This window comes from Zootoca vivipara, chromosome 5 (assembly GCF_963506605.1).
Source record: "Zootoca vivipara chromosome 5, rZooViv1.1, whole genome shotgun sequence".
Classification (NCBI taxonomy): Eukaryota; Metazoa; Chordata; class Lepidosauria; order Squamata; family Lacertidae; genus Zootoca; species Zootoca vivipara.
In genome coordinates, this window is record NC_083280.1 from 68806514 (window position 1) to 68818956 (window position 12443).

At 39.6% G+C, this 12443-nt stretch overlaps 1 protein-coding gene across 2 annotated transcripts; it reads left to right on the plus strand.

Moving 5' to 3' along the window:
• The first annotated feature begins 11 nt into the window (after window positions 1-11).
• On the plus strand, window positions 12-11746 carry ECD (ecdysoneless cell cycle regulator). 2 transcript variants are annotated; one of them, XM_035138037.2, is made up of 14 exons: window positions 12-58; window positions 916-1124; window positions 2160-2277; window positions 2751-2838; window positions 3153-3331; window positions 5464-5656; window positions 6702-6830; window positions 7133-7258; window positions 7881-7966; window positions 8864-8970; window positions 9123-9306; window positions 10703-10770; window positions 11085-11302; window positions 11522-11746. In XM_035138037.2, the coding sequence occupies exons 2-14, from the start codon at window positions 926-928 to the stop codon at window positions 11744-11746; spliced, it is 1920 nt and encodes a 639-aa protein (XP_034993928.1). In that variant the 5' UTR covers window positions 12-58; window positions 916-925. The 2 variants fall into 2 exon arrangements, with proteins under 2 accessions (XP_034993928.1, XP_034993927.1); XM_035138036.2 differs by having other exon boundaries at window positions 36-128.
• Window positions 11747-12443: the final 697 nt, after the last annotated feature.

Genomic DNA, 12443 nt, shown 5'->3' on the forward strand with positions numbered 1-12443 from the left:
CGGCGCGCGGCGATGACGTAGCAGGGCGCGTGCGGCGGCGTTGTCAGTGGCAGCTCAGGTGAGCCGTGGGTCGCCCGGTGGGGAAGAGAGCGGGAAGATAGATACATATCATATTGTTCTAGTTACAGGTAGGTAGCCGTGTTGGTCTGAGTCGAAGCAAAATAAAAAAATTCCTTCAGTAGCACCTTAAAGACCAACTAAGTTTTTATTTTGGTATGAGCTTTCGTGTGCATGCTCATACCAAAATAAAAACTTAGTTGGTCTTTAAGGTGCTACTGAAGGATTTTTTTATTTTACATATCATATTGATTATACATGAGCGGCTATGTGTATGTGTACTGACATAGAAAGGGGTGGTGGCATTTTCCTTTCAAATGCTTTGTTGGGGCACTTTGCAAACGGGCAGAAGTAGAGGAAATTCAGATCGACTTCATTCAGTCACTCAATGGCTAATCGGGCTGGTAAGCTGAATGGAGAGCGGGTAATGGGTTTTTTTTGTGTCCAAATGATAGCATAGATTAAAAAAGTTTCTGGGACTCTTCTTGCTGTTTTGGAAGTCAGGGAAAAATTGATTAAAAAGTGCTCATTATGAAATGTCTTGATATACCTATCCTTTACCTAGTCTGGAAAATTAGAAGCATGCATGTTCTCTCAAGTAGCTGGAAGTGGGAAAGCAGAAACACGTTCTCTTTGCAGTTTTTACGTGAAATCTTAGGCGCAGTGCTGCGCCCAGAAGCTCAGAAACTGTTCACCCTAATGAAATTCCTTGTCGCAAAATTCGCCTAGAACAATAGGAGTTTCGAACACTGCTTAAAGGTGCTGCCAGCATTTTCAGTGTGGTGTGTGTTGGAGGAGTTCTTATTGTGCTGGTGTAAATGGTCTTGAAATATTTATTTCTAAATGGTGCTTTTTCAGGAAGTACAGAATGGAGAAACTGAACCTTGCAGCAACAGAAGATGCAGTGCAGTACCAGTTGTTCTTAACAGATGAACCAGAAGACCCTGCGCACTGTCAAAAAATTCTTCAACAATACATTGAAAGAATATTAACACACCTTGCACCCATGCTGGTTTCCTATATTTGGCAAAGCCAACCATTTAATCTGAAGTACAAACCTGCCAAAGGTAAAGCTATTACATTTGCTTCCATTCTGTTTTGATGTTTGGGAATCTAGAGCAGGTTCTTCCAATTCTGTAAGAAACAATAGAACAGGGCTAGGCAGCCTAAGGCCCGGGGTCCAGGAATCAGCATATTTTTACATGAGTAGAATGTGTCCTTTTATTTAACATGCATCTCTGGGTTATTTGTAGGGCATAGGAATTCGTTCATTTATTTATTTTTTTCAAAATATAGTCCAGCCCACCACATGGTCTGAGGGATGGTGGACTGGCCCATGGCTGAAAAAGGTTGCTGCCCCCTGCAATAGAACATGCAGGTAGTGATTCTGTAGCATTATACAGGCTGTCTTTGAGTTTTTATACTGAATTATCATGATTGGACACTAAACAGTTATCCTGTGCAACATTCTGAGCAGCAGAGTCCATTTTTGTGCTGATCATAATTTTATAATGAATTTGGATTACCTGAAAATTGTCGAATTTTTGCCATACTGGATATTTCTGTATGGTTTTTGAGACCCTTATTTAAATATTTCATATGCTCTTAAAACTACAGTATGTTTATTTTTCTATTATTCAGAAACAGCAAAGTCTAGTTTCAATTATTCAGAAAAACGCAAATGAACATAAATCTCTTAGCCGAATGATCAGCCTTGTTGTAAGAGGAAACTGAGCTCCTCCAGCCTTCTCTTATCACTTCAAGTGTAAATTGTTTTGTTTTGATTACATTTCTATCTACTTCTAAAATAGAATACAAATTGGTTTAGTTAGAGTAACCATCTGTTGTTTACATTGTGTTTTGCAAAGAGCAGCTTTGACAGAGCCCTGTCCCAAGGAGTTTACCATTTTAAAATAGACACTTGGAGGAGGGAGGAGATGGAGGCGATGGCAGCATAGGATAAGATCATACTATGAACCTCAATGAGTGTACTTTGGCTGGATTGCTATAAGGTATTGGGAATAGCAGATAATTTCAAAGGCTATCTGGAAAATAGTCTGGCGGTATTATACTGTAGTCTCATTTCCCCTTCTCTTTTTTAGAACATATTCCTGCTCATATAGGTGGTCTCACAAAGTTTGGGGATAATATTGAAGATGAATGGTTTATTGTATACCTTATCAAGGAAATTACAAAAGAGTTTCCACAATTAGCAGCCAGGTACCTTTTCATTACTAATTTTTACATTCAGAATTTGAACACTTGCTGATTAAGGTGTCACTTGTGAAAGTAGCTTAAGCTAAAATGGTGCATGTTTTCTATATGTTATACCAGGCATCCCCAAACTTTGGCCCTCCAGATGTTTTGGACTACAATTCCCATCATCCCCGACCACTGGTCCTGTTAGCTAGGGATCATGGGAGTTGTAGGCCAAAACATCTGGAGGGCCGCAGTTTGGGGGTGCCTGTGTTATACCATTAGATTTATATTATACTAGTGTCCAATGGAGGGGGATATTCAGTTAAGAGTGGGCCATGGTTTCATTACATCCAAGTAATTTATAGTTTTTTCTTTCATTCTTGCTAAATCAGAATGATAATGTTTTATGTTTACGTAGGAGTAAAGCTGCAGTCCTATACACATGTGCCTGCGTAAGCCCCATTGAGTTCTGCCATCATTTTCCATTTCAATAGGGTGGACGATAACGATGGTGAATTCCTTCTGATAGAAGCAGCTGACTTCCTTCCCAAGTGGTTGAATCCTGAAAACAGCTGCAATCGGGTAAGAGAGATTTAAGTGTGCCAGCTACCAAACCAGTGCTAAACCTATGCCATGCCTGTGTTTATATGGGCTATGCTTATTTAACCTGTTCAAAATGCTTTGTTTTTTTTCTTGTGCTGCCTTGGAAGTCCCCCTCCCCCCCAAAAAAGTGGCTCAAAATGCTTTCAATGTTTATCTTACAGAAATACAATGTTGAAGACTTTTAACGTTGTGGGGTTTCTGTTTCATTTTCTTTCTTTCTTTTGTAAACTGTGATAAATTGTGAATGGATGAAGTACTTTCAGACTTAGCAAAGAAATGTATGTTTTTGTCAGGTGTTCTTTCATTGTGGGGAATTATGCATAATTCCATTGCCAAAGACTCCTGAAGAAGAGACCTTACTACCTGCTACCAGTCCTACAATTCCTCAGGCACTGAAGTTGCTGTCTGCCCATTCTGGTGGCTTTGTGGCTGCAAAAACTATTAGAACAGCAGTATACAAACGCATCAATGAGTAAGTGACCTGATCTGGAAAAAAATGTTTCTATTAGAGTGTCTGGAATGCTTCACATACTGCTTAGGTGTCCATGTTATGGTATGTTTTCTGTGATAAAGGCATGGGAGTTTTCTCTAGGCTTCCTCTCATTGTTGCTGGACAGATTTCTAAACAATGTTGTAATGGAAGGACTGTGTAACCCTTGACATCCAGGGCTATGGTCGCACCTGGCTTGAGCAAAAAAGAAGAAGAGGTGGAGAAATACATTGCTAAAATCTGGCAACTCCAGTCTTTTAGTCATTTGTCTATGAGAAAATAGTATTAGCAGATTTTAACACGGAGTAGTGGCTCTCCCCTGCCTTCAAGAGCAGACAAATTACAAATGATACTGAAGCAAGAGTCTCTTTGAATAGAAAAAACTTTCAAGTCACGTGGGTGGCAGCCCAAGACGAACTTGGGAGTACAGGAACATGAAATTTATTATGGTCAGAGACCAGATTGTGAAACCCAAATGGAACTACAATCCCAAAAGCAAAACAAACATTTAAAACAATATACAACAATGGATTTTAAGTTTTAAAATGCGGTAGGCATATAAACGCATAAAAGCTTTAAGATAGACTACGATAGAGAAATGACCCAGAGTCGCCCGTGGATCCGAGTTTGGGATTTTTGTTGATGGATCTAGACCAAGCCCTCTGCTACCACACCTGCGAGACGTTGCAGTCTAGGACACCGATTCAGGAACAGAACTTCTGGAACAGTAACTTGAGTTGTAGTTGCCTTTATTGTACAGTATACAGTAGGGTAAAGCGCAGCTTTCTACAAGTTACTATAGACAGCTCTCTCATCTAACACACACCAACTAGCTCCAAACTCCAACTACCCAACAACAGTCTTGAAGTGTCATGCTGCTTATCAGGGAACCTTCAGCCAATCACAGCTTGTTGCTAGGCTTCCCAATCTCTAGGCAGACTTTGCAGACTTTGGATCACATACTCCATGTTAACCTGGCTTCTTGGCAGCTAGCTACTTGCTTGTTCAAAGCTGCCATTTCTCACAAACCTTAACAATTTTCTTAACAAACTAGATTGAAACGGGGGATGGACTGCGCCTACAGATCTGTGCGCAAAATCTGGCGACTATCTGGGTTGTCTTGTGATCTTTGCCTAACAGGAGAAGATAGAATTTTTGCTATACCGGGAGGTCAGCAAGCCTCACCAGCAGGGGGTCAATGGTATCTCTATGTGCTTCTTCATAAAAGGGACATCTAAAAAATAAGTGCTCTGGGCTTCCTATCTCTCCCAATGAACAGGTACAAATTCTCTGGTCATATGGGACTTTTTAAAAGGATCCTTCCAAGACCAGCGAGGGTAGAGCCGAGCTTCTGGCAAGTGTAAAAGCCCTTCTTGCATTTTTGGATATGAGAAAATAGAGATGCTGCCGGTGCAGCTATATACGTATATTCCGGCGTATAAGACGACTGGGCGTATAAGACGACCCCCAACTTTTCCAGTTAAAATATAGTTTGAGGTATACTCACCGCATAAGAAATACGACCCGGCATATAAGACGACCCCCGACTTTTGAGAAGATTTTCCTGGGTTAAAAAGTAGTCTTATACGCAGGAATATACAGTATCTCTCGATTTCTACAATTTTGTAGTTGGGGCACCTTAAGCAGTCCTGTTGTCTCTCGGTGTCTATAATTCTTTGCCTAACCATAGCTTTTGCTTGGCCCAAGCCCAGACTTAGAAGGGCTTGAGGGGCAAAACCCAGTTTCTGAAGAGTGTTCAGCACTGCTCTCTGCCAGCCTGACTGAAACTGGTCGCAAAGGATCTGTGGAGCTATACCACGGGGGGAACTTGGGAGGAAGCCCCATTAGACTCACCTGGGTAATTGCAGGGTTTGTGGAAGTCTGGGAGAAAACAGATTTTTCTTTGACTCTGTCCAGACTTTGAATATATCCGACATTGTGGATAGGCTTGAGTTTTCCAGTTGGATTTTATAAATATATTTTGCTACCTTAAATCTGACATACAGGTGTATGTTGCTAGACCAAAGGAGAGAAATCACCTTCATATAAACAAGGTTTATACGCTCAAACCATGTGTCTTAATCAGCATCTTGTTACAATTTTTTGTGCCGCAGGTACCCTGAGCAAATCCAGACTTTCCTACACCGAGCTCACTGTTACCTTCCAGCTGGTATTGCAGCAGTACTGAAGCAATGTCCTGCATTACTATCTGCAGCAGTCCAAGCTTTTTATCTGCGAGACCCCATTGACTTAAAAGCATGCCGCAATTTCAAAATTTTCCCTCCAGATACACGCATAATGACTTCAGTAAGTGATGATTCTACAAGTCCCACCATGTCTGCTTTACATAAGGTTTTAAATGGGCTTTCATGCTATCTTTTTCCTGTGTATAAGATGAGCAGAAATGCAAAAATTATTGAAACTGCACCTATTGAAATCTACTTTTGTGAGAAGCATTAATTTTCTGTCATGGTTTAATACAACAAAGAAAATGTATGAAAATAGAACAGGAAAACACAAAGTAGGCATGGCCCAGGATCAAGGGAGTCCTGTGGTTTTTTCACATCTGAAGCTTTAGTGATTTTTCTTTTCTGTCTACTCAGGCTATGCTTAATGATACTCAGGGCAATGAGTCATTTTGTTAATGTGTGGGAGGGGCTGGAATGGAAAAGGAGGGCCTGAGCACAAGTCTGCATGTGGCTCTTTTGATGCTGGCCATAACATTTTATAGCATTAAGAGAGAGTGGTGGTGATGATGATGAATAGATAATATTATTAATGAATTTATATAACATTTTGTGACAAAATGGGCTTTTGAGTTTTTGAAGTATAAAAGCCAGTTACACAAACATACAAATATCTGTAATTCAAGTTAAAACAATTCCATTAAAACACAGCAATTAAAATGGGAAACTCAGGTTGCATGATCAAGGGAATCCCTGTGTAAGCAGGTGTGTCTTCAAAAGTCAGCAGAATGCCATTACAGATCGGGTCTCATATTTTAGCAGGGAGTACATTCCGTAACACCAGTACCACCAATGAAAAAGCTTGTCTCTGTGTTACCATCAGCTGATCATAATCAGACCTCAGCATCTAACTGATGTACAGTACTGTGGCATAAGCTTTACAGGCTCATATTACTTATCAAATTCATCTTAGTGCATCTGATGAATCAAGCTGTGGGTTATCAAACATCATGAGTCATTAGACAGGAAGTCCCCAATGTGTCAAACAGTATATATTTGGAAAACCTTGTGTGTATTTTTCCAGTTTCCATAATGCTTGAAATACTAGTCAGGGTACATTCAAATGAAGCAGCTGCAAATTTAATAAAGTGTTGTGATCATTTCAGGTTACTTTTACGAAGTGTCTGTATGCACAGTTGGTTAAACAGACGTTCGTACCAGACAGACGAAGTGGATATTCATTGCCTCCTCGTTCAGATCCTCAGTACAAAGCATATGAACTAGGCATGAAATTGGTAAGGCTGTACTTTACATTTCCCACACAAAACTTTTGTTTGCCTTCATTAAGAACTTTCTGGAGACAGTTTTCTGAAGATTTGGTATTGTGTAGTTTGAGAGATTTTCTACCTGTGTTACCAAGAGGGTTGCAAACATGTTCCCGATTTCAGTGAACGCTTGTCAGTTTCTTATATAAAAGAAATAAACTTTTTCCATTTGTTTTTAATTGTTTTAGCTAGTTGTATGTTTTATTAATGTATCTAACTTTATAAATCTGTGACTGTAATAAATCACTCATTTTACTCTGTATTTCTTACAGGCTCATGGTTTTGAAATTCTGTGTTCCAAGTGCAGTTCACCTTCTGATGATTCCAAGGAACACATGTTGAATGTTCCGCTGTGGGATGCCTTTCTCAACAGTCTCAAGAAAAACAATTATTTTAAGGTGAGATTTTGCAAAAACCACTTTACCATTTAACTTTGTGAATTGCAAGTCACAGCTACAGTGTCACCATAGTTGCCTTGGGCCAGACATGTCCAGCTCCCAAGAGACTGCGATCTACTCACAGTAGAAAAAGACTGGCTGTGATCTACCCACTGTCATTTCCAGGAGTTGTTGAGCTTTTTCTAGGGGAGGGTTGACCAAAGGCGATCACTAAACTTCATACCTGTTGGACATGCCTGCTGGGGCCATTGACCAAATTTGCATTCAGTGCTTTGAAGATGAAACAAGATTTGTTCCCACCTAGAGTCATAGACTGAAAGGAACTGTACCTTTTCCTTCACTTATACAAAATCAACTGAAACAGGATACTTCAGGGTCTTGGAGGGTGAATATAAGAGCTCAACTAGAAGGTTGAGTTTCTTGCAATTAATCTGTTTCTGGACTCCAGGCTACAGATTAGGAATCTGGTGAGGTGTTTAGAAACCATTTCCCAATCTTGAGAGTTATTGTGTATTATAGAGTTCATGAACCTCCCCACACATATGTTGCATTGTGGATGTTTTCTTGTATACCTGTATCAGAGCAGAATGTATTGACCTGCTATTATGTTTGAATTTCATAGGGAGAGCTGGAAGGTTCTGTGCAGTATCTCAATCTGTTGCACAGAGCAGAAAATTATTTCCAACATGCTGTAATCAGCCCACAAAGGTAAGAACGCCAAGGTGGCTTATATAAATTTAGCTGTGCTTAGCTTTTCTAGTTTCCTTAATTTCTGTGTATTTTCCTTACACTGGCACTTAATGTGTATGTATACTGCAAATGTAGATTATTCAGTGCTGTGAAATATTCATTTCTAATATTCAGTTCCCACTAGATTATGCAATCATGGAATGATAATGATAGAATGGTAGACTTGGAAGGGTCCCTGAGGGTCATCTAGTGCTAGTGCAACCCCCTGGAATGCAGGAATCTCAACGAGATTATACATGACAGATGGCCATCCAACCTTTGCTTAAAAACCTCCAAGGAAGGAGAGTCCACCACCTTTGGGGAAGACTGTTTCACTGTCAAACAACTTTTACTGTGTTTCCCCTTATTTTGACTTTGTGAACATACATTCACAAAAGAAAATTGTGCCATCTGGAATTGTTCGCAAATATTTTTTCTAAGAATGTACCGACACTGTGTCAAAAGTTTTCTGTTGGTCGCATTAAGACTGCCTTAAACATAGTTTATAAACACTGAACCTTAAAAATACGTACTACAAACATGCTGAAAAAATAATTATAGTAAACTAGTACAGTGGATAATGTTTGCAGAGACTTCAACCCTTTCTAGAGTTTTCTTTACAGCTGGCTTCCAAACACATGTATACATACCAAAATACTCAAGATTTTCGCACACATACACGGTTTTTCCTACACCTGTGTATGTGAAACATAGCATGTAAGGCAGCTGTGTCTACGGTTAAGGTTATAGAAACACTTTTTAAAAACTGTTTCATTGTTAATGTATTGAGCTATACAACTAGAAAAGTGGTTATAAATTGTGTGTGCTCAGCAAATTTTATTTGCATTTTTAGAATTGTGTTGTTTTCTTTGGTAGTTCAGTTGCCGATAGCCCAGGTGAGGAAATTCTGAAAATATTGAAAGCAACTTCCTTTAATGTGGAGGATTTTGGAAAAGAAACCACCAGCCTTCCTCCAGAAGATGGTAAGAAGAGTGAATGAAAGAGCAAAGTCAAAGAGCAAATAGGACTTTGTGCCTATTTACCATGTCTTTTTTTGCTGTGATTGTCAGATGCAAAAACCAACAGAGTGGCCACATTTTAAGCAGCATGTATTTATTGTGTCCTCCTTTTTCAGATGACGGTTGGTTGGAGATCTCTCCAGACACACTGGATCAAATTCTTAAGGAGGCAGCAGGCACAAACAAATCCACTTCTACCTCAGACGAGGAGGAACAGAACTATGACTTGTCACAGATTGCTGAAAACATGAAGGCTTTTATATCTAAAGTCTCAACTCACGAAGGAGCAGAAATGCCATGGTATGCTTTTAAGTACCTAATCAAGTTTCTGTGTAGCGGGAGTCATTTCATTTGTTTATTAGTTCAGTTTTCCATGCAGACATAGTGAGGTCAGAGAGGCTTAAACTTCCCTAAATTTTGCATCATGGAAAAGCTTTTAAGCATTTACAAAATTGCAAACAGGTCCTTTAGTTACTTTGTTAAATTGGCTCATCCTGAACTGGTTAACTGTGGCAAAAATTGGAAATGGAAAAACTCCAGAAATGCAAAACCTATTCAGAATTAGAGATGGTATAGAATCTATGGATAATACGAGGCCTGTACAAGTTGGTTGCTTGCCCTGTACAAGTTGTTGGGTCTCTTACACACATTCACACTCAAACAATTTCTCCATTAGTTTGACAGCAGCAGCAAACAAAGCTTTCACACTCTCAGCGGTTGATGCACCAGGTGAGGCAGATGGATTGTGTAGTGTGCCTGGCTTGTTGGCTGCAATAAGCTGGAGAAATTGGCGCCAGCTCCCCTAAGCCCCCATAGAGAGGGAAAGTACTATGGATATGATGAGCGCAGGCATTTTTCACTCATGTATTTGATGGATTGGGTGGACTTGAACACTCCCAAAAGATGTGGCAGAAAGTTACAAACAGCAGATATTTGTAATTCCCCCCCCCCCAAAGGCCAGAAATATACAGGGAGAAGACCGCACCATTAGCCCGTGGACTTTATATGATACATGTCTGTCTGGTCAATGTGCATGACTTTAAAAATATGCAGGCCCGATAAGTTAATGTTTAGGTGAAGGCTGTCTTTAGTCAAAAGTCTTACTTTGAAAGACTTTGAACCATCCTGGTCATACATAGTGAATTCTGCCAACCTTCATAGGCAGACTACGCATGGATACATGTTTTTTTTCTTGAATAGTAATGCTACTGCGCTGCAACAAAAAGAGGAGTTAGTACAAGCTTTGGACCGTACAGCTGAAGTATGATTTATGTTGCTTCTACCACTGTATTTGTAATTATTTCTGTGCTTTTCTGTTAATATACAATGGGCTGGGTCCAACGGTCCCTGAGTAAATCTCTGCTACCAGAAAGGGGGAGCTGATGTGATTTTTTCCAGATTCCTTCTGAGGCCCCACCACCACTAACCCCCCCCCAAAAAAAATGATGTCTGGGTGGGTTGGATGACATCTTAACAGAGTGAGAGGTGGCACAAGGGACTGCAGTGGGGGAAATCTGCAAAATTTGCTTTGCTGTTCCTGTTTGCAGAAGCTTCCACTGGATTAAAGCCCCTTCTGCAAATAGGACTCCTTCCATTCATGGCAGGGCTCTGCTGGATCCAGCCCAATATATTCTTTCTCAAATACCAAGCAGCAGATATTTTAAAAAAAATGCAATTATGAACTCTTTACTTTCAGGTATTCTGCTGAGGCCTCTGTCACTTTTGATGTGGACTCATTCACAAATGCATTAGACAAAATACTGGGTGAGTTTACTGCTAGTGGTGGAAATTGAGAGATAGAAGTATCTTGAAATATACCGGTAAATCATGTTACCCTTTTGCCTGAATTTCTTTGTTTGTTTCCTGCCTTTTACCCTAGATCCCCAGGTCAGGTTATATAAACTACAATCCAATCGCAAAATAAAGAATAATCAGCAAAAAAAACACAGCAATAATAAATGCATAAAGCAAATGCCACATTCTTCCCAAAGTATTAGCAACCAGTTTTATTGGTTATTCAAATATATTTTCATTCTCTCTCTTTCTCCCTGGGGGCATTGATTCTATTATATTTCTAGGAGCAAATTCAGAAGAGTTGGACTCTGACGATTTAGAAGAGGAAGAAGAGTTTGAATTTCTAGACAGTGATGAAGAATCTGAGCTAAAACCTGAAAGTCATGGGGAAACAGTATCACAGATTGAAACACCTGGAAGTCTCAGATCATACATGGATGAAATGGACTCTGAACTGGCATCCACCAATATTGGGAAAAGCTTTACTAGTCGGCCCAAAGTGGTATGTTTAACTTAGATTTCCTATCTAGGGACCATTAGGGAGAAGAAGAAAGAAGTATGCAATCATTGCCTTGTTCCAAAAAACTCTACTATTTAAACTTGCATAGTGCTTCTAACATTTGGCTGTCTCTGCCCACAGACGTGTGATTTCGTTAAAGATCTCTGCATGCAACATAAATAAAAATGCAATTGAAATTTCACTGTTTACCTTTTTCTACAGGTTGGGTGTGGTAAAGGATCTTCGTCCCAAGACCCTGACAGTGATTTTGAAGACAACATTGGTACAGAAGACACCGACTTGGCACCTGTGGATATAGACTTGAACCTTGTGACTAACCTGCTGGAATCATATAATGCTCAAGCTGGACTAGCAGGACCTGCCTCTAATCTCCTACAAAGCATGGGAGTACATTTGCCTGAAAATACGGACAAAAAATCCCACTAGGTGTTCAGATGGAGAAACCTGGTTTCCTAATATAGAAATAGGTGTCATAACAGAAGCCCAAGAGCAGTTCTTGGATTTATATTTTTTGAGTGAAGGATGAAAGCTTTTCAGAACCCAGGAGACCTAGTATGTAAACTACTTTAAATACATGTGAGCAGCATATTCAGTTTCACTTGCTACCCTTGTGGAACCAACTTTTTTTTAAAAAAAGTCATGGGTGTACTTAAAAAAAACTGTATTAGTGATACAGTGTAAGAAATTAAGATGGAGGATTGAAAATATTTTTCTATGACTATATGCAATAAAAGGCACATAAATGTACATTTTTTCACGTTGTAACTTTAGTACTAAAAATATTAGAAGGGCGCAGAGGGCTTCTGCAAAGACCATTTGCAAAAAATCAAAACCCATTTTTCTTTTTCTGCTTACTAGTTGTAATAACTGGAAATTTGATTATCTTTCAGGGCAGCTTCTTTATATTTATCTCCAATATTAGATAATTAGGCATTTAATGATTATGCAGGAAAAAGCTTTCTGCATATATCAGTGTGGTTAAAGCAGTTCAGAGAAGGCAACATTAATCTGTTGACCTGATCGCGGCTGTTAAGGTTTTCTTTGTACAGATATATTTTCTGTTTGTTTGAACTTAAGTGTGTGTACAGCACTTGCACTAGGATTGACCTTGCTTGCCAACGTT